Here is a 22,103-nt window from a genome sequence, read left to right as displayed (position 1 = left end):
CAGAGGTTGTGAGGTCTGTTGGAAACAAGGCAAGTGAAGTTTATATATCTGTGGAATGTCCAGGGTGGGAGAAAGAATTCTTGTCTGTCAGCTTAATTAGCACTGAATAACCCTGCAGCTTCAAAGCCTGGCTGCTTCCTGCCTGGGCAATCCTTTCTTGGGAGGTGTTAGCTAGCCCTAATTGTTTCCTGTCTGGAATTCCCCTGGTTTTTTTAGTGTTGTTCTTCATTTACTGTCCTGATTCTGGAGTTTCCAGAATTTCGGATTGTCCAGGACTGGAAAACATGAGGTAGGAAAAAGAATTATACACAGCCACTCCTAGATCTCCACACATATTATACAGAGACGAACATGGGTCTGTTATTAAAACATAATCAACTTAGAAAGTACTCAACTGGAGCTTGTTTACAAATGCACTGGTATTACTCACACTTTTACAGCCAATGTTATCTAAAACATACATGGGATTTGTAGTTTAGGGAGGAGTACCTGACATGGTAGTTTGAGCTTTGTCCTGCAATTCTGGCGAACAGGGCTATAAAAACCCACTGGATGACTGTAAGCAAGTCATACACTCTTAGCCTTAGAAAGCCCTTTGACGGATTCATCTTGGTATCACCACATGTACAAAACATCCAAGTCATCATAGCTTCCCTCTTTGTGTGTCCTGTTTAATTTCTCCCCAGATTTTATTGTAGTTATCCTGTAATCCAACCGAATTGTTTAAAATCTGAAATTATGATACATAGATATTTCAATTTCTTCACTGTTGCAATTCCTGATAGCTGTGTCAGTTATACTTTACAATCTGCAATTCCCACCAAGAGAGTTCTAGGGCTTCTTCAAGGTACAAATCACAGGATCTGGCCACAGCAGTTGAAGTGGAATCATATTGCTATAACTGTGTAGTGTGAAAGCTCTTCTAAGAGGAAGCCAATACATCCAATCCCTCTGCAATGCTAGAAATACAGCTAATGGTGTAATATTAGAAAATGTTGACTATTTCTGCTACCTTGGCAGCCACCTCTCCACAAAAGTCAACATTGAGACTGAATACAACACTGCCTGAGCTCTGCAAGTGCAGCATTTTTCTAAATGAAGCAGAGAGTGTTTGAGGGCCGGGACATCCGTAGGGAGACCAAGGTGCTTATTTATAAAGCTATTGTCCTCCCAAACTTGATACCTGCGAAACGTGGACTATCTACAGACGTCACACTCAACTCCTAGAACTATTCCATCAGCGTTGCCTCCAAAAAATCCTGAAAATCTCTTGGGAGGACAGGTGGACAAATGTCAGCATGCTGGAAGAAGCAAAGACCACCAGCATTGAAGTAATGCTCCTACACCATCAACTCTGCTGGACTGTCCGTGTTGTCCAAATGCCAGATCACTGTCTCCCAAAGCAGTTACTATACTCCCAACTCAAGAACGGAAATGGGATGTTGGAGGACAGAAAAATATTTAAAGATGGGGTTAAAGCTAACCCTAAAAACTGTGGCACAGACACCGAAAACTGGGAAGCCCTGGCCCTTGAGCACTCTGGCTGGAGGTCAGCTGAGACCAGCAGTGCTGCAGAATTTGAAGAGGCACGAATGGAGGGTGAAAGGGAGAAACATGACCCGGACTGCATTCCATCTCACTGCAAAAGAACATGCGGGTCAAGAATAGGGCTCCACAATCACCTACATACCCACTGCCAAAACTCCAGACTTGGAAGGCCATCATAGCTAAGTAAAGTACTACATCGAAAGGATCACTCGCCCAGCAAGCATAAACATTTTTTAAAACCAGCCCAAATGCTTGCATCTGGAAGCATTTTACATAGATAAAAATCACTACAGGACTACTTCCAGTTGTGACACTATGCATTTTAAAGGAGGTCGTTCACATGTACACAGCTGGAAGTCGCTAAATGCTGCATTCGCATGCGAATCAGCCCTTGGTTGTTTGTGGCTAAATTTAGTGGCGGCGGGGGGGGGGGGGGGGTCAGTTATTTCCCCATTCTCTTCATCTGATCCCTGAGCAATCCTTTTTTCCCCTCATCTCTTATCATTGCTTTAGTATGCATCACAGGTCTCGCTTCATTTCCTACCGCAGAAGAAAAGAGAATCTGACAATTAATAAGTTACAAACAGGTTTCCTTAAATTCATAATGAGTCCAGTGTCCTTCACTCTGAGCTGTATGCTCATATCAATTCTCCGCTTTATTGACGCTCTGCCATTTCAGATGTTAATCAGACTCCTTTTTTTATTTTTTTGTCTTCTGCCTTGGAAGAGCGAAGTTTAATTCCCATCCCCGCGCAGACCAATCTTTTAAAAACAAAAGAGCGGTGCAACATGAAAAATAAATCCTATAATTTTATATCTCCCTCCCTTGGATTAGGAAAATTATCATTAATTTCTCATGCACTATATAACCCTACACAACAGTAGATGCCAAATCAAATGGAAGAACAATGCCTCAAAGCCCCAAGTACCATCTATGGGTTGGCTACGTGGAAAGACTCCCAAAGAATCAATCATAAAAAGCAAAGCGTTTTCGCCTTCTGAAGTGTAATCTCCCTTTGCTACCCGCCCAGAATTGTTCTTCCCCTTCATCTGCAAATAATGAGTTTGATTTGCAGAGGCAGACTCCGGTTTTGGCACCTGCAGAAGATAACGGGTGCAATTTGGATGGCGCACTTTACAACAGTTAAACATCAAACTCCCCGGCTGCACCTGTAAATCAGATACCGTTATCAAATGTTTCGGCAGTTATCGGAGGGTGAAGACGGGGCATACCTGAAGAGCAGCAATTCTCTAGGGAGGGGAAACAAAAATGAGACCTCCAGATCCCCCTAAATCGAGAGAAAGGCAAGAAAAATATAAAGTAAACCATATCAATAAATAACTATACTATTCATCGTTTATTTATTGATATTGTTTACTTTATATGTTTCTTGCCTTTCTCTTGATTTAGGGGAATATGGAGCTTCGGTAGTGCAGCAGGTTAAACTGCTGAGCTGCTGAACTTGCTGACCAAAAGGTCAGCGGTTCAAATCTGGGGGCAGGGTTAGCTCCCGCTGTTAGCCCCAGCTTCTGCCAACCTAGCAGTTCCGCTCTAGTGGGAACAGGCATGTAGCGGGGTGGGGGGCTTGAGGGGCTTCAGCCCCTCTGAAATTCTCAGAGTGGTCCACAGGAAGGCCTTACGGGTACATTATTTAAACTGTTATGTTTATTCATATCATGATCTGATCACCATGCTCAATATATCCCATATGCATGGGGATATTGGGATAATGATACAAAAGGTTTGCTAGGGTAGATCCTCCCCCCCAAATCAAACTCAGCCCCTCCCCGAATCAAAATCCTGGCTACAGGCCTGGGTGGGAAGGTAACGGTGCTCCATGCAGTCATGCTGGCCACATGATCTTGGAAGTGCCTACGGACAACGCCGGCTCCTCAGCTTAGAAATGGAGATGTGTACCACGCCCCAGTCGGGCACAACTAGATTAATGTCAAGGGGTTTTAATGACACAGGAGGCAAAACCTTTTGACCCACCCTCATACATAGACAGGCAACATGGGCCACACCATCAACTAGCGAAGACTTGTATTCTTCCCTTCCTGGAGACACCAGGGATCAAATTTGGGGCCTTCATATGTTCCAGCACAGAACTACTGTCTCTCGAAAAACTGAATGGGAGAGTTTAGAGACTAACCAAAAGCACATTCTAAATGGGAAAAGACATGCAGCAGAGAGGGGAAAAAGATTATTAAAAATAGACATCAAATTCTCGACACATACATGCCTTCCAGGAACTTTAACTGGATGTACACAAACAACAGAAATCTCCATATGATCATAGTTTACAGTGAACCCTGCGTCAAAGGGCACGAATCCAAGAATATAATTATAGGACATTTCAATTATGGAAAGGGAATGGAAATGATACAACATGATCTGGAAGCCTTCTCTGTTAACATTTTTCATGCACTAAATATTTTTCTCTCATAGCCAGATAATCAACCAAATCAGGGCTAATTCTGTTCCATTCAACTGCACAGAAAGAACCAGAGATACAACAAAGTAAACAAACCAGGGGTTTTATGTACAAAACCGTTTTATAACTGATATTGTGGAGGACAATAGGGGTGGTAATTCCTTTCAATAAGCTACTGCTTACTGTTAATTGTCTTACAATAATTATTGCATTGGCTGCTTAAAGCAATGCTTCTAAAGGCTTGAAAGGGAGAGCTGTAGTGCTTTATAAATTGAACACATTTTGTTGTTGTGTGACTTCAATTCACTTCTGACTTATGGCGAGTGTTTCCTTGGAAGGATTTTTTCAGAAGGTATCTAGTACCTTCAGACTATCCAGATGGGATTGAGGCTCACTGCTCAAACTTGGTATCAACACTGGTCATCCCTCTGAAGCTTTGGAACAGGAGCCTGTTGTATATGTTTGAAATCATTCCATAGTCTAGTACAAACTTAACAGTTTTGTATATCACCTTTTGCCATCGGTTTCTGTCTATTTCTCTCTATTTTGCAATGTTCCATCAATATTATCGACCATTGGAGCCCCAAGTGGTCCAATGGATTATGCCGGCAGGACTGCTGACCAAAAGGTCAGTGATTCAAATCCAGGAAGTGGGGTGAGCTCCCATTTGTCAGCTTCAGCCTCCCATGAGATGGTAAAACATCCAAGCATCCCCGGGGCAATGTCCTTGCAGGCAGTCAATTCTCTCACATCAGAAGCGACTTGCAACTTCTCAAGTTGCTCCTGACACCAAAAAAATCTACCACTGTTTTACCATATTGATAAATTTTAAACTGAGATATAGAATATCATCATCTCTCTATTTCCATGCATGTCTTTCGTATACATGATGTCGAAGCAACCATATCTTTTCTAATATATTTACATGACAAACATTTTACAGCAGTTATAACTATCATACCAGCTGTTCTTGGTTGGAACACTTTTGCTGTGTTGCTGTGTTACATTAGGGAGCCATTAAACAACCTGCTTTTAATTTGAGAGTATATGCATATGTATAATGTTCATGAGATTAATGCCTGTTAGCCAAGTGTGATTGTTGATCTTTGGCAAGACATCACCTCTCCAAAATAGAAAAATCAAGAAATGAAATCGCAGCATTCTGAAAGGTAAAGATTTTCCCCTGACATTAAGTCTAGGTGAGTCTGACTGAGAGGTGGTGCTCATCTCCATTTCTAAGCCGAAGAGTCGGTGTTGTCCATAGACACCTCCTAGGTCATGTAGCCAGCATGACTGCTTGGAGCACCATTACCTTCCCACCAGGGTGGTACCTATTGTTCTACTCACATTTGCATGTTTTGAAACTGCTAGGATGGCAGAAGCTGGAGATAATGACGGGCACTCATCCCATCCCACGGATTTGAACCGCCAATCTTTCAGTCAGCAAGTTCCGCAGATCAGCAGTTTAACCTTCAAAGGTAGCATATAAAAATCATAGATATTCCTGCATACTGCAGAAGATGTGAAAAAATGATATCCCAGCAAGAACAGCTATCATTGCTACTGTCTCTCAGCTGTCTTGGAGACTCCAAAATTCGCATAGCCCCAAAATGTTTACCTTAACCAGTTCTAGATGTATATCAGAGTTCTTATCCTAATAAAAAAAGAAATCAATATAAGGGGAAAGTCAAAAAGAGATGAAAGTTATGATCAAATACATATTAATAAACTCAAGTGTTACCACATGAAGAGGATTTGGGGTTGTTTGGAGACGGTGGGTATGTTATTAAAAGGAACGTCCAGGGAAAATCATAGAATCATAAGTCGGTAGAGACCTCATGGGCCATCCAGTCTAATCCCCTGCCAAGACGCAGGAAAACTGCATTCAAAGCACACTCAACAGATAGCCATTAGCCTCTGTTTAAAAGCCTCCAAAGAAGGAGCCTCCACCACACTACAGGGCAGAGATTCCACTGCTGAACAGCTCTCACAGTCAGGAAGTTCTTCCTAATGTTCAGGTGGAATGATGTTTCCATCATTCCCCTTTTAAAGGAACTTAATTTCACTACAAACATTTATCTAGATAACATTTTATCCACAGCCAGGTAGAGTCTTTTACTGGATCAAGGCCTCTTTGTCAACTAAAATTCCTTCCCACGTTTTTCTTCTTCTTCTGTGTCTCTTTTGTACAGGAAGCATGTCAACTCTTACTTGGCCAGCCGCCTCCGTTCCCTTACGTTCTTCCATCTAGAACAGTTTGCTTTCATGACTCCATACTCAATTGTATTTTGAATCATAAGGACTGCTGAATCTTAGGCAAAAATACAGGATTTGGTCAAAATAATTCTCTAGCCAATTATGGGGAAAGAAAGGAAGGAAGGAAAGAAGGAAGGAAAGAGAAAACAGAACATAAGAAAAGCAGACTATCAATATTGTGGATTAAATCTACATTAAGTGATGCACACTTCCAAAAATCTATAAAACCCCCAAAACATGGTAACTTACTCTCATATGCTTGTATATATGTGTGTGTGTGTATCTGTGTGTTTCTTTGTGATACAAAGGAATCTACCTTACACCAGATTAGACTATAAGCCTATCTTGTTCACTTTTGTCTATTCTGACTGATTTTTACCATTTCCATATCATCTTCTACATGACCCCAGTAACTGAAGGGTCACAAAGGGTTGATTCACACCAATGGTTCCCAACCTTTTCTTGACCAGGGACCACTCTCCAGCACTAGTACCAAAAGGGTTACGAATCAGTTTTTGATCAACTTTAGATTCAGTTTGGTCATTTGGGGTGCTGATTCAGAAAATTGCCTTGAATAAACCACATCAGCTTTAGTTCCTGATACAGAGCATATGCCATCCAGTAGATGCCATCTGCTCGTCCACAGAAAACCATAAGCCTTGGTACTATAAGAGGATTTTGTGAGACCAGTCACTCTCGTTGCAACAGTGTAGTAACGGTGAGGCCACGGACCATATTTTTGTTCTTGCGGACCACTGGTGGTCCACGGACCACAGGTTGGGAACCACCAATCTACACTGTAGAATTATTGCAGTTTGACACCACTTTAGCTGCCATGGCTCAATGCTATGGCATCCTAGGATTTGTAGTTTGGTGAGACACCAGCAGACTCTGATAGAGAAGGATAAAGACCTTGCAAAGCTACAACTTCTATGATTCCACAGCACTGAGTCATAGCAGAAAAAGTGGAATCGAACTGCATTAATTCTACAGTCCAGCCATATCTTAAACCTAGCCTTGCATACAAACCATTAATATCTAATGTAGTGAACCATTTTTAGGGGGGAAAGTGAAACCAGATGAGAGAGTGGTTTTTCTCCTCCTCCCTTCCCAATCCGTTTTGTAATATGTAACAGTGCAATACATAATTTAAAGTTATGCTCATTCATTCTTCTGCTCTTAAGTAATCCTGATGCAGCGAATACTTATTGCCTTACTAGACCTGGAAACAGTTACAGCCTACAGACAAAACATACTCTATACAGAACAGACTATTTAACATTACCAAGAATGCTGTTTAGCTACACAGGGAAGTGTGTGGCTGTGAATCTCTTATTATGGAAATGGTCAGATATCTTCATCCACAAAAAACTCCTTGGGTATTCCTAGTACAGCTTCCAGGCAGATAATGAATACAGAATACCCGAGGAAATCAGATTTCAGCAAGCAGTCAAAAACACCCATCCATTAAGTTAAGTAAATGCTTGACGCTATTTATCTTAAAAACAGCACTTTGCTTCAAAATAATCTAGGAAGTCCCATTCATACTTTCCGGTAACAGCATGATTGTCAATTCTCTACAGCTAGATCACACACACAAAACTTGTGAAATCGAAATACAATGCAACTCCAGTATCCACTGAACTTATTTGTTGTTGTTTCACTTACTTACAGTTTCATTTATTCTCTTAGGTCTTCCTATACTCTCTCCCCTCAATGCTCCTATTGTTCATCCCATTGAAAATAACAGGATTTACTATTGTTCACAAGGAAAGGCAGGAAAGAAATAATAATAATAATAATAATAATAATAATAATTATTATTATTATTATTATTATTACTTCGTGCATTTGTACAACATCCTTCTCACCCCTGGAGGGGGACTCAGGGCGGCTTTACAACAGGCAACCATTAGATGCCAAACAAATACATTAAAATACACGATTACAATTAAAACAGCAATAAAAACAGTTATAAACATTCAATTTAAAAGAGTTCCTCAATTTCATAATCATAGTCCAGGGTCACTCAATTGCTCATCACATAAAATCACTTTCTTCCCAATTGCTACATCTCCTTCTCAAAGGCTGAGAAGGCCCTGTCTCTCGTCCCCAGCAGTCTCACTTGCGAAGGTGGTGGAACCGAGAGCAAGGCCTCCTTGGATGATATTAAGGTCCTTGATGGTTCATAGAGGGAGATATGTTTGGACAGGTAAACCAGGCCGGAACCGTTTAGGGCTATATTATTATTAACCTATCCTCACAAAATTCTTAAATGTATCCTTTGCAGAAATAAAGATCAACTACACTGCAGAAATAATGCAGTTTGACGCCACTTTAACTACCAAGGCTCAATGCTATGGAATCCAAGATGTAATTTAGTGTCGTGTCGTTTTTTAAAATTCCAAAAAGTTCACAACTAACATATGTGTCTATATTCCCCTACAACTCCAAAGACCATGTAAGCTAATACAATGTCTTTTACACATATGCACAAGCAGAGAGAGAAAGAGAACAAGCCAATCCTTAAACCCTATTTGCAAGTATTCTAATCAAGGTAATGCAATTCATTTTGCTCAGCATCAGCTTTATCTGCTGAGATGCATAACTTTGATGGAAATTAATTAGTTCGCTCCTGCAGATGGATTTCTTAATAGAACTTGGAAAGACTGAGCCAAAACATGTCAAACCCTCCAGAGCATATTGCAAATAAGGTAGAAGATTCATCAGCAGAGCTGAAGTGGGATGCAAAGAACAGAGGAAGGAAGGTAGAAAGAAATGTGGGGTTCTCAGCAGTTCTTTACACAGCACTTAATTGCAACTAACTTTCTCAGCTTTCTCCTTCATTTTGTTCTTTGCCTATTAACTATGTAATCTGATTTATTGGAGAGATTTACTGGTCAATTTCATCCTAGAACAGGGCTTCTAAAGCTCTACCACGACCCCAGGAATATAGCTACAGATAAATCTATAAATTACCTATGAAAGTGAAGCATTTACTGAGCCTTTTGCAAGGCTTGCAAAAGAAGCTGATTTTCATTTTTATGAAGTAGAGCTGAACCATTTTCTGCAGTGTCCATTGTAAATGCAACAGATGAGTGTAAATGTCTAAAACAGCCACTAGGTGGCATTCAGAAAAGTTTTAACAGTTGCCAATTTTGGGGACTGCACTATTGAACTAAGGAGACCCCATTTGGAATCAGGACCCACAATTTAGGAAGCAATGCTTTGCAATACTCCTTCCACACAAACACATATAATCTCAATAAGTTTTACTCCCATGAAAGCCCTAAAGAGATTGCAGATCTGATCTGATTGCTGCTTTGTTGTGTGCATTCAAGTTCCACCCTGGGCCGGTTCTGATCAACATCTTTATTAATGATTTCAATGAAGGGTTAGAAGGCATGATGATCAAGTTTGCAAATGACACCAAATTGGGAGGGATAGCCAATACTCCAGAAGACATGAGCAGAATTCAAAACAATGTTAATAGATTAGAGAAATGGGCCCAAACTAACAAAATGAAGTTCGGCAGTGACAAATGCAAGATACTCCACTTAAGCAGAAAAAATGAAATGCAAAGATACAGGATGGGAGACACCTGGCTCAAGAGCAATACGTGTGAAAAAGATCTTGGCATTCTTATGGACAACAAGTTACACATGAGCCAGCAATATCATGCAGCAGCTTAAAAAGCCAACTAGATTGTGGCCCACTTAAATAGGAGTATAGTTTCTAGATGCAGGCAAGTCATGGTACCCTCCTATTCTGCCTTGGTCAGACCACACCTGGAATCACACTGTGTCCAATTCTGGGAACCACAATTGAAGTGAGATGTTGACAAGCTGGAATGTGTCTAGAGGAGGGCGACTAAAATGATCAAGGGTCTGGAGAACAAGCCCTATGAGGAGTGATTTAAAGACCTGGACATATTTAGCCTGCAGAGGAGAAGGGTGAGAGGAGACATGGTGGCCATGTATAAATATGTGAGGGAAATCAGAGGGAGGAGGGAGCAAGCTTGTTTTCTGCCTCCCTGGAGACTAAGACGAGGAACAAGAGTTCAAACTACAGGAAAGGAGATTCCATCTGAACATGAGGAAGAACTTCCTAACTGTGAGAAGTGTTCAGCAGTTGAACTCTCTGCCCTGGAGTGTGGTGGAGGCTCCTTCTTTGGAGGCTTTTAAACAGAGGCTGGGTGGCCATCTGTCAGGGGGTGCTTTGAATGTGATTTTCCTGCTTCTTTGCAGGGGGTTGGACTGGATGGCCCATGAGGTCTCCTCCAACTCTATAATTCTATGTCAACTCTTGACTGATGCAAATCCCTACCATAGAGTTCCCTTGTCAAGATATATGTGCTTCTGCACATGGTCACCCAGTGTGTTTCCAAGCCTGAGGAGGACTCAAATCCTGATTTCTTGGAGTTTAAGTTCGACACAACTCCATGCTGCCTCTTCCTAATAGTACACAAACCCTTTCCTTCTTGAGAGACTGGGAGAAGGTCTAATTTGGCAGTTTCATACTGCTGCTCGATAGTTTCCATCTCAGCCAGCCGCTTGCTACCTGCCTTGCCAGGATCAATATTACCAGGCCAACAGGCCACTTGCTGAATATCCGCACTCCTGTCCATCAGAAGAAAACAAGGTAAGATAAATTCCCCTGCAAATTTCAAGCTCAAATGACAAAGGAAAGCAGAAAGCAGGGAAATATCTGACTTGCAGAACTGTGGCAACCAAGGTAGTCCATGCCAATGTTGTTGAGGGGGAGTTGTTTTGTTTTTCTTTTATTTTAAACAACTACCATGGGACAACAGGAGCAGCCTTGTTAGATTGGCAGAACTAAAGTCCATTTCATTCAATATCCCAATAAATCATATTTCTCCTGGCAGCTATGTGCACAGCAGAAAGCTAACGGCACTTTATCTACAATTCTTAGTTTGGAAGCATAGACTGCATTTCGTCATAGAGGATTACAGTTGCTGTAATAGCCACAAAAACCTTTTTTTCCCCCTTGGAGCAGAACAAGTAATTCTCAGACTTCTTCCCAGAAATGTCTTTTAACTTTAAGGACATCTACACTGCAATTTAACACCAGTTTAAATGCCACAGCATGTAATCTAGGAGTTGCAGTTTTACAAGATCTTAAGCCAACTACCGCTGAGGATGCTTGCCATAGATGCAGGCGAAATGCCTCTAGAACATGGCCCTATAGCCCAAAAAAACCCACAAGAACCTCTTAAGCCAACATTTCTCAACCTGGGAGTCGGGACCTTGGGGGGGGGGGTCGTGAGGGAGTTTCAGAGGGGTCACCAAAGACCATCAGAAAACATGTTATTTCTGATGGTCTGAGGAACCCCTTTGGCAGAGAAGGCTAAAGATCTTTCTGACTGTCCTTCTCTTGTTTTTTGCAAACAGATGACGAATCCTCCGCTGTGATTGGCTGGCCTCTTAACCAAGAGGAGGGCTATTTCTGAAATTCCCAAGCAGGGAAGGGAGAGCAGGCATGCTCAACGCATGGCGGCATGGTGTGCATGTGCAGATTTGGGAGAGCATCAAGGATGTAGGGAGGCTCATGCTACTGAGCCTCCCTACATCCTTGATGCTCTCGTAAATCTTTTCAAGCCATGGGGTTTCTGTGTGGGAAGTTTGGCCCAATTATATCAGTGGGGTTCAGAATGCTCTATGATTGTAGGTGAACTATGAATCGCAACTACATTCTCAAATGTCAAAGTTTATTTTCTCCAAACTTCACCAGTGTCCACATTTGGGCATACTGGGTATTCATGCCAAGTTTGGTACAGATCTATCATTGTTTGAGTTCACAGTGCTCTCTGGATGTAAGTGAACTACAACTCCAAAACTCAAGGTCAATGCCTATCAAACCCTTCCAGTATTTTCTGTTGGTCTTGGGACTTCTGTGTGCCATGGTTGGTTCAATTCCATTACTGGTGGAGTTCAGAATGCTGTTTGATTATAGGTTAACTATAAATCCCAGCAACTACAACTCCCAAATGACAAAATCTATCCAGAATCTCCCAACTCCCGCCAATATTCAAATTTGGGCATATTGGATATTTCCTCCAAATTTGGTCCAGTGAATGAAAGCACATCTTGCATATCATACATTTACATTATGATTCATAACAGTAGCAAAATTACAGTTATGAAGTAGCAACAAAAATAATTTTATGGTTAGGGGTCACTATAACGTGAGGAACCCTATTAAGGGGTTATGGGATTAGGAAGGATGAGAACCACTGCCTTAAGCCTTCTCCCCCAAAAATTGCTGCTGGCTTGCTGAAGTACAACTCCTATGATTACATAGGACTGAGCCGTGAGTGTTAAAAGTGGAGTCAAACTGCATTATTCTTACTGTGTAGAGATGCATCCTTAGATCAAATTAAATACTGGTTTTTGAGAGAAAAGCTCCAGAACTGTCACATTTCTTATTTTCATAAGAAGCAGGTTTTTTTTCTCTTTCTTTTCTCCCTCCAAACGGGGAAAGAATGATAACAAAGGACTGTTTCATGTATGAGAATGGATCCGATGTGCTTGTAAAGAGATATGGCCAATATTCTGGAAGTCATGCTTCCCGCAGGACATGGCCTTGTCAGAATTCATAAACTAAGTGCAAAGCCAAGCATGGACAGGACTTGAATTTGAGAGGGGGGGGGGGCAAAGGAGAGAGGAAGACAGAGATAAAAGGGGAGGGGGGGGGGGAGAGCTGCACAGCAGATGACAGAAATATATAAATCCACACTGACTGTGTGCCTCTGTGAGATTTTTAAGGCTGCAAAAAGATGCTCTCGGAGGTGCAGTCTTTCCAAAGTGCAGCTCTAATCATCTGTGGCAGTTTTTGCAGGAGTAATTGCCCTAACCTTTTCCGGAAGGCCATAAATCAACAATGACCTGACTTGAAAGAACCACAGGCCTGTGGTGGCAGGGATCAACTCGGTCTCTAGCAGCCTTAAGGTAAATCACCAAGATTGTGACAACCAGACCACTTCCCTCTTCACCCACCCCAGACTATTTGAACGAGATGTTACAAAGCATTGGAGGAAAACAGGAGTAAATTGCATGTACGAGAAAGAGTCTATGTGTTTCTGCTCCAGCTCTGGGTTTGGAAATAAACTCTTGGGGTGAACATTGGTTCCAAAGCACTTTGTTCTGCAATTGCTTGTGTGCGTCTACTTTTGTTTGTTACAGACCTTGGACTTATAGTGAAACAAATAAGTAAATTAAATCTCACAAGTTCTACCTACAATCTGGTAGGTAGATGGTAGTGGATGTGGCTCTTAATGAGACATGCCGCATTATCACGGGGTGTCTGCGCCCTGCACCACTGGAAAAATTACACTGCTTAGCCGGTATTACACTACCTGACATCCGCCGGGAAGTAGCAGCCAATAGTGAAAGGACCAAGGCAGAGACATCCCCAGCTCATCCCCTGTTTGGGTATCAGCCAACACGTCAACGACTTAAATCTAGACATAGTTTTCTAAGATCTACAGAGACACTCGCTGGAACACCTCAGCAAGCGAGAGTCCAAAAGTGGCAGGCTCAAACCCAGAACCTCAACCAATGGCTGATACCAAATGAGAGACTCCCCCCTAGGCACACAGAGGACTGGGAAACTTGGAAGGCGCTGAACAGACTGCACTCTGGCACCACGAGATGCAGAGCCAACCTTCAGAAATGGGGCTACAAAGTGGAATCCTCGACATGCGAGTGTGGAGAGGAGCAAACCACTGACCACCTGCTGCAATGCAACCCGAGCCCTGCTACATGCACAATGGAGGATCTCCTTGCGGCAACACCTGAAGTACTCCAAGTGGCCAGATACTGGTCAAAGGACATTTAATCAACTACCAAACTCACAAATTTTGTATTTTGTCTTTTTGTTTGCTTTGTTCTGTTAGAAATGTAATATAATTGACTGGTTGCCCTGACACGACAAATAAATAAATAAATACATACAATCTGGGTATTCAATGGAGTTTTCTCCTTTGCTTCAAACATGGCTGCATTTTTACAGCAAGGAAAGGAAAAAGCGAGACATTAAAAGACAAATCTTGCTCCACACAGAATGCAATTTTGGCTTAGACGTGAACGCAACCACATACAGGACAGAGACATCAGAACATGACATCTTTGAGGTGGAATCTTTCAACACAGAAGAACAGAAGGAAACTTTATGCCACATCAAACTTTGCCAAAACAGCTGAGAAACATTAGTCAGAGACTGCTCTATCAGGCTGCAGATGCGCCTTCGAATTACCTGTTGACTTATAGCAACCTCATGAATTTCATAGGGGTTTTTAAGGCAAAGAATATACAGAGATGGTTTGGGTTGCTCCTTTCCCAACAAAGACCACAGCACCTAATATTGGGTTGCTGTGGGTTTTCTGGGCTGTATGGCTGTGTTCCAGAAGCATTCTCTCCTGACATTTCACCCACATCTATGGCAGGCATTCTCAGAAGATGTGAAGTCTGTTGGAAACTAAGCAAGGAAGGTTTATATATCTGTGGAAGGTCCAGCGTGGGAGAATTGTTTCATCAGGGCCAGCTAGCACCTGGAGCATGAAAGGCACTGCAGACCTTTTTTTTTTTTTGTCGTGTCAGGAGCAACCTGAGAAACTGCAAGTCACTTCTGGTGTGAGAGAATTGGCCATCTGCAAGGACATTGCCCAGGGGACGCCCGGATGATTTTTGATGTTTTTATCATCTTTGTGGGAGACTACAGACTAACTTAACCGGAGAAGTCAGCCATAGCAGAGAACTTGATGAACCATTATTATTTGAGAACACAGAAATGCTGGACCACCCTAACAACAACCATGTCAGACTATACAGAGAAGCCACTGAAATCCACAAGCATGTGGACAATTTCAACAGATAGGAAGAAACCATGAAAATAAACAAATCTGAATACCAGTATTTCAAAAATTCTAAAATTAGGACAGTAAATAAAGAGGAACACTAAAAAAAAAAAAAACAGGGGAATTCCTGGCATGAAACAATCAGGGTCAGCTAACACCACTCAACAGCAGGCAGAAATCAGACAGGTTTTGAAGCTGCAAGGCTTTGCAATTCTAATCAAGGTGATTAGTTGCAGCATTCACACTTGCCTCCAACAAACAAGAATTCTTTCTCCCACCCTTGACTTTCCACAGATATATAAACCTCTCTTGCTTAGTTTCCAACAGACATCACAACCTCTGAGGATACCTGCCACACATGTGGGTGAAATGTCAGGAGAAAATGCTTCGGGAACACAGCCATACAGCCCAGAAAATCTGCAGGAACTCAGTGATTCCAGCCATGAAAGCCTTCAACAACACTGCACTTAATATTCATTGGCTGTCTCCCATTCAAGTTCTAACCAGGGTGAACCTTGCTCAGATCAGAAGAGAATGGCTGCCTTTAGGGTATTCGGACCCTTACACCAGGCCAGTCTTTCAAACAAAGACATTCCTGGAAGCCTACAGGCATTTAAATCCAATGCATTCCCTCTCTCCAATAGGCACAGAGGTGTATGCTAACCTCGGATTAGGAAGTGTTTCACTTGTCCTTGCACACTCCACTCACACAAGTTTTAAAGTGAAAGGTTCCTGAGTTATACACTAACGAGGGGTCATGATATCTGAGCACACTGGCATGATAGTCCCATGACCTCTGCAAAGCTCCATACACACTCAGTCTAACTGATTCCAGATGCATGACAAGTAAGAATGTTTCCTCATGCAAGGAGTGATATTCATTCTTGTGATTTAGTGTCTAGCTGGTGATAGCCAGTTTGAAAAGGCTGTAGGCCAAATAATACATTTCTGCAGCTACGTACACTCTTCCAATGCATATTGCCAAATTTCTGAAGTCATCCTGAGGAAACACCACTTTACATCAACAGATATGGGTCCAAGGCTGTTTCCTCCTCGCATAGAATCAGGGTGCCTTTAACGTGCAAATCTCCACTGTGCAAACGCAGCTGTGGTCAGCATTTAAATTAAGTAATTAGTTTCAAACTGGCTCATTATCACGACAGCCCTACTATGGCTATTCCAACACAACTGTTGTCTGAGCCACTACAAGGAAAAAATGACAAACACACCATTTGCAAGGGATGTTGGAAAATATACAGACGTGCAAAGCGATCAAACAATGAGGCAAGGGTGTATTTCATGTTAATCCCAAGCAAAGGAAAGCTTGGATGCAAAAGGAAGGAAGGAAGAGAGATAAGAATGAAGCATCTGGACAGACAATATAGAAGACTTTTGAACTGCAAAGAAGCCTTCAGATCTGAAGAAAGACTTCTGTGCAACTCTAAAGCTTGTAATTATATTCTGCCTCTAGAGCAGACATGGGCAAACTTTCTAACTTGGGGGATGCATGCGAGTACTCTCTGCTAAGAGGACTGGCTGGCTGGTGATGGAAGGAAGGGAAGGAGGAAGGAAAGAGAGAAGGATGAAAGGGAGGAAAGAAAGAGTGGAAGGAAAAAGAAGGAGAGAGGGAAGGAGGAAAGAGGGAAGGAAGGATGGACAGACACAAGGGAAGGAAGGATGGAAAGGTGGAAAGGAAGGAAAGAGGGAAGGGAGGGAGGAGAAGGAGAGAGGGAGGAAAGAGGGAATGAAGGATGAAAAGGTGGAAGGGAAGGATGGAAGGAGGCAAGGAGGAAGAAAAAAGAGGAGAAAGAAAGGCAGAAAGAGAAGGATGGAAGGAATGAAAGGAGGAAGGAAGGAAGGAAGGAAGGAAGGAAGAGAAGGATAAGTGAGGGAAAGAAAGAAAAGGGAAGAAAGGGAAGGAGGAAGTCAAAAGAGAAGGAAGGGAGGAAGAGAAGGATGAAAGGAAGGAAGGATGAAGGAAAGAGAGAAAGAAGTAAAGAAAAGGGAAGGATGGAGAAAGTGGGAAAGAGGGAAGGAAGGATGAAAGGGTGGAAGGGAACAATGGAGGGAAGAGAAGGAGGAATGAAAATGAGAAGGAAGAAAGGCAGGAAGAGAAGGATGGAAGGAAGGATGAAGGAAGGAAGAGAAAGATAAGTGAAAGACAGAAGGGAAGAAGGAAAAGGGAAGAAAGGGAAGGAGGGATGAAGGAAAGAGAGAAAGAAGGAAAGAAAAGGGAGGGAAGGAAGGAGAAAGTGGGAAAGAGGGAAGGAAGGGTGGAAGGGAACGGTGGAGGAAAGAGAAGGAGGAATGAAAATGAGAAGGAAGAGAAGGATCGAAGGAAAGGATAAAGGAAGGAAGAATAAATGAGAGGGAAGGAAGGAAAGACAAAAGGGAAGGTGAAAGAGGGAGAGAGGGAAGGAAAGATGGATGAAAGGGTGGAAGGAAAGGAGAAAGAGGGAAGGAAGGAGGAAGGAAAGAAAGAAGGACGAAAGGATAGGACGAATACAGAGGACAGCCTGAGAAAAAAGTCCAGGGGTCACATCCGGCCCCCAGGCCTGGGTTTGCCCATACCTGCTCTAGAGGTACTGTCCGGATATAATGACATTCCCTATTTCTTATCTATATCAACTCCAGAGGACTGATTTAAAAAATAGGAGAGAAACCAGACATGTCCATGGAAAACCCACAGGAAATGTTTCTATCGCTGGAAATAATGGTCAACATGGAAAAACACACTCAAAGGGCTTTGAAGCCACAGCATTTCCCACTGATTTTTACAGCTGGGTTGGGAAAGAAAAATAAATGCCAAGTCTAAGATTTCAACTTACACACATCAATTGAACCTGAACTGTTTGTGTTACTGAGTCAGAAACCTCAGATAAGCAAGCCAGGGTTTACTCATCTAAATAAATGTACACACACCCACCGATTGAGCCAGTCATCCGATTTCTTTGAACTTTGTTCTAATCTAGGGAATATTCACCTGGGGCAAAAACGGAAGACACTTAACTATGGCAAGAAGGGGAGGTGAGTGACTGAAAGGCATCAAGATACTACTGATACTTTGTTATGTGTCACTGAAACAAGTAAACTACAAACTCCTAGTTCCAGAAAAAAGACAATGAAAGTCCCAGGATAGTGATCTAGATCAGGTATGGGCAAACTTGGGTTCTCCATGTGTTTTGGACTTCAACTCCCACAATTCCTAACAGCCTCGGGTCCTTTCCTTTTCCCCCTCAGCCGCTTAAGCGGCTGAGGGGGAAAAGGAAAGGTCCCGAGGCTGTTAGGAATTGTGGGAGTTGAAGTCCAAAACACCCAGAGGGCTAATCTAGAGCAATCTGGTCTGAATGGACATGCCAATGTTTGTAGGTTTGTAGGTTCGGAAGACTATCCTGGAGATATCTGGCTAGACTTAGAATGCCATCCTAGCCATGTTTTTCAGCAATGAGCTCCAAAGGGCTAAATGGGACCCACTCCCAAAGAAATATCTATATAATTGAAGCTATATACCCATCAATTAAACTGTGGTGGGTCTAGAGATCACTTTTGTGTTACAGAGAGAACCTTCAAGGTCTACCTGGAGTGTCAAAAGTGCTACCAAAAGAGGGAAAGACATCCAGAAGTAAAGGACAAACCCACTCCTAGCTTTGCAAAACAGAGACTTCATGTCAAAACATGCAAGAAGTCTGGTACCTACTTGAAATATCATTGCCTCCTCCTGGAAGCTCCACTTGAGATGTCACTATGGATGGGGCTGAAGGCCACCCATTGCCCATTCCTGCCTTAAGTAGACATGGGTCTAACTCATTTTCTAACCGCAATTTTAAGAGGGAATTCCTCAAAAGTCACAGATATTACAGCCCTAAAACTCCATGCTGGAACAAAACAGGGAACCTTCACTTTCTGGGCTGCTGTGAGTTTTCTGGGCTGTGTGGCCATGTTCCAGAAGCATTCTCGCCAGATGTTTCATCCACATCTATGGAAAGCATCCTCAAACGCTGTGAGGTCTGTTGGAAACTAGACAAGTGAGGTTTATCTCTCTGTCGAAAGTCCAGGGTAGGGAAAAGAACTCTTGTCTGTTGGAGGCAAGTGTGAATGTTGCAAATGTTGCATATGGCCTTGTTGCTTCAAAGCTTGGCCACTTGCTGCCTGGGGAAATCTGGCTACCAGTATTTAAAAAAAACCCCTCTAAAATCAGGAAAGTAAATAAAGAGGAACTCTCAAAAAGCAGGGGAAATCCAGACAATAATCAGGGCCAACTAATACCTCCCAACAAAGAATTTTCCTAGGCAGCAACCGACCAGAACTCTTGTCTGCTTGAGACAGGTGTGAATGTTGCAAACAGCCACCTTAATTAGCATTTAATGGCCTTGCAGCTTCAAAGCCTGGCTGGTTGCTGCCTAGGGGAATCTGGCTACCAGCCTTAAAAAAAAACCTCTAAAATCAGGACTGCAAAAAAAGAGCAACACTCAAAAAGCAGGGGATTTCCAGAGAAGAATCAATCAGGGCCAGCTAACACCTCCCAACAAAGGATTCCACCAGGCAGGAAGCAACCAGGCTTTGAAGCTGCGATGGTAATCAAGGTGGCCATTTACAACATTCATTCAAGCAGACAAGAGTTCATTCTCCCACCCTGGATACTCCACAGATATATAAACCCCATTTTCCTAGTTTCCAACAGACCCCTCAACCTCTGAGAATGCCTGCCATAGCTGTGGACAAAACATCAGGAGAGAATGCTTCTGGAACATGGCCATAAAGCCTGGAAAACTCACAGCAAGCCAGTGATTCTGGCTATGAAAGCCTTTGACAACATATCTTCACCTTCTATTTCAAACTTATGCCACAGCAATGAATTACCTCAACAACACCTACAACCTGCAACTGTACAAACATGTGCAGGATTTTTGAAGCCAGACCGTACAATCTGTGACTTAGTTGTGTCTTTGCAGACAGGAGAAAGAAAGCAAGAGACAGTCAGCATGGTGTAGAAGTCCTTCAGCTAGAGGTCCTCAACCTTTGCTTCCCCACCTATATCCCAGCGATGGAGAACCACAGCCTGAAGCTGTGACGGACGCATGCTAAAGGAGGAAACGGAGCAATAAAAGGTACGGCCGAGGAGGCCCACTTACTTTTCATACTCAGCGTTGTCCCTATCGCACCGTGAGTCCTTGTGCTTCTGCCAATCTTTGCCGTGCTTGCAGGTGGTCAAGAGGACAACATCCTCCCCATTATGGACATGATATAAGGCATTCCTGGTGTCCGATCCTATCCCGGTCAGGTACCTTTTCCCCTTGAAGACCAGCATGTACTTCCTGAGGGGCGGGATGGTGTTAAACCTCAGGAAGCCCTTCTCCCCTCCTGTCCTCGGGTGATCCTTCGAAAAGAGCGGGATGGAAACGTCAAAGTTGGGGCGGAAGTTCTCCATGCTGATGCTGGCCTTGGCCAACATGGCGTGCCCGATGTCGAAGCCCACGTCCTCGGTGTAGTCGGGCCAGGTGCCGGAGTATAAATTAAAAACCAAGTGGTTCCTCCCGTTGTTCCACAAGTGGAGGCCCTGAACTTTGGACCGCAGGTTGTGCACGTACTGCGGGGAGAGCTGGTCGCGGTCTAAGGTGTCCAGGCCGAGGATGAAGAGGCAGGCCTGGCTGGGGTCGGAAGTATAAAAGCGGGAGCCCTCGACGGCGGCGAGGATGTTTTGGTAACTCTCGGCGATCTTCTCCCCTTTCTGCTGCGGGTAGACGTAGACCTTGAAGCCGTTCCTCTGGCACCGGGCGAAGTCGAAACAGGAGTCCATGCGGCACTTCTTCCCTTTGTAGATGCTGGCGTTGGCATCCCGCTTCTGCCGCGGGGAAGCCTGGGCATTGTAGTCCTCGCTCTCCAGCTGATCCCAAGGGACCAAAGGCCGCAGGGCGTCCGGGAAGCGGGGCCAATAGCGCTGCTGCGAGCCATACCTGCTATTACTACTGCTACTACTACTACTGGGAGCCTGGCGCCGGCTTTGGTTCCGGGAGGCTCTGAAGCGCACGCCGCCGAGTCCGAAGTAGGCGAGCAGGACGACGCAGGTGCCGGCCGAGAGCAGGGTGAAGTAGCGTTTTTTGGCCTGCATGTGTCCTGTCGTCGAGGGGGTCGAGGGGGTGGCGGAGAAAGGCAGCGCGGCTCCGGGCCCCGAGGGTCGGCCAGGGGACACTCTCAGCTTGAGTCCGCCATCTTCCCACCGCTGCCGGGCGAGCCTTCAAACTCTCTTGTCCCACCTTCTCTGGATTCCTTTCCCCAAGGCTTGGGCTGATGCAGCAGCGCATGTGGGCGACTTCTTCGTTAACTTTCTCTTCTTCTCCGCTGCTGCTGCTGCCGGTCTTTCATCTTTGGGGAAAGGGGAGCGAGGGAGGGAGGGAGGGGAGAGGAGGGAGGGGGAAGCAAAACAAACAAACAACAAAATAACAACAAGGTGGCTTTGGGAAAGGAGAGAAAGAAGGAAAGGAAAGGAGGAAGAGGGAAGGAAAACAAACAACAAAAATAACAATAAGGTGGCTTTGGGGAAGGAGAGAAAAGCGAAGGACCCTAAAGCAAGAGGGAAGCAACACAAACAACAAAACAACAATAATAATAAAGGTGGTTTTGGGAAAGGAGAGAAAAGAGGGAGACTTGAAAGCAAGAGTTTGGGAAAAGGGGAGCAAAATAAACAATAAGGTGGCTTTGGAAAAGGAGAGGAAAAGAGAGAGAGCCGAAAGCAATGGGTTGGGGAAAGGGAAGCAATAGAAACAACAACAAAATAACAATAAGGTGGCTTTTGGGAAGGAGAAAAAAATGAGAAAGACCCGAAATGTTTGGAAACAGGGAAGCAAAACAAATAACAACAAGGTGGCTTGTTGGAGAAAAAGGAGAAAAAGAGGGAAACTCAAAAGCAAGGGATTGGAAGAGGAGAGCAAAACAAACAGCAAAAAATTAACAATAAGGTGGTTTTGGAAAAGGAGAGAAAGGGGAAGACC

At 43.5% G+C, this 22,103-nt stretch overlaps 1 protein-coding gene across 1 annotated transcript in view; it reads right to left on the bottom strand.

Annotated features, from left to right (window-relative positions):
* Positions 1-21,698, bottom strand: part of EXT1 (exostosin glycosyltransferase 1) — a 338,838-nt gene extending 317,140 nt beyond the window's left edge. Inside the window, exon 1 of the mRNA XM_060775813.2 lies at positions 20,247-21,698. Coding sequence (XP_060631796.2) covers positions 20,247-21,223 — 977 coding nt within the window. The 5' untranslated portion in view covers positions 21,224-21,698. The remainder of the gene's footprint in view (positions 1-20,246) is intronic.
* Positions 21,699-22,103: the final 405 nt, after the last annotated feature.

This window comes from Anolis sagrei, chromosome 4, assembly GCF_037176765.1.
Source record: "Anolis sagrei isolate rAnoSag1 chromosome 4, rAnoSag1.mat, whole genome shotgun sequence".
NCBI classification, from domain to species: Eukaryota; Metazoa; Chordata; class Lepidosauria; order Squamata; family Dactyloidae; genus Anolis; species Anolis sagrei.
The sequence above is the reverse complement of the archived record's forward strand: the minus strand, read 5'-3'. Positions and strand labels throughout refer to the sequence as shown.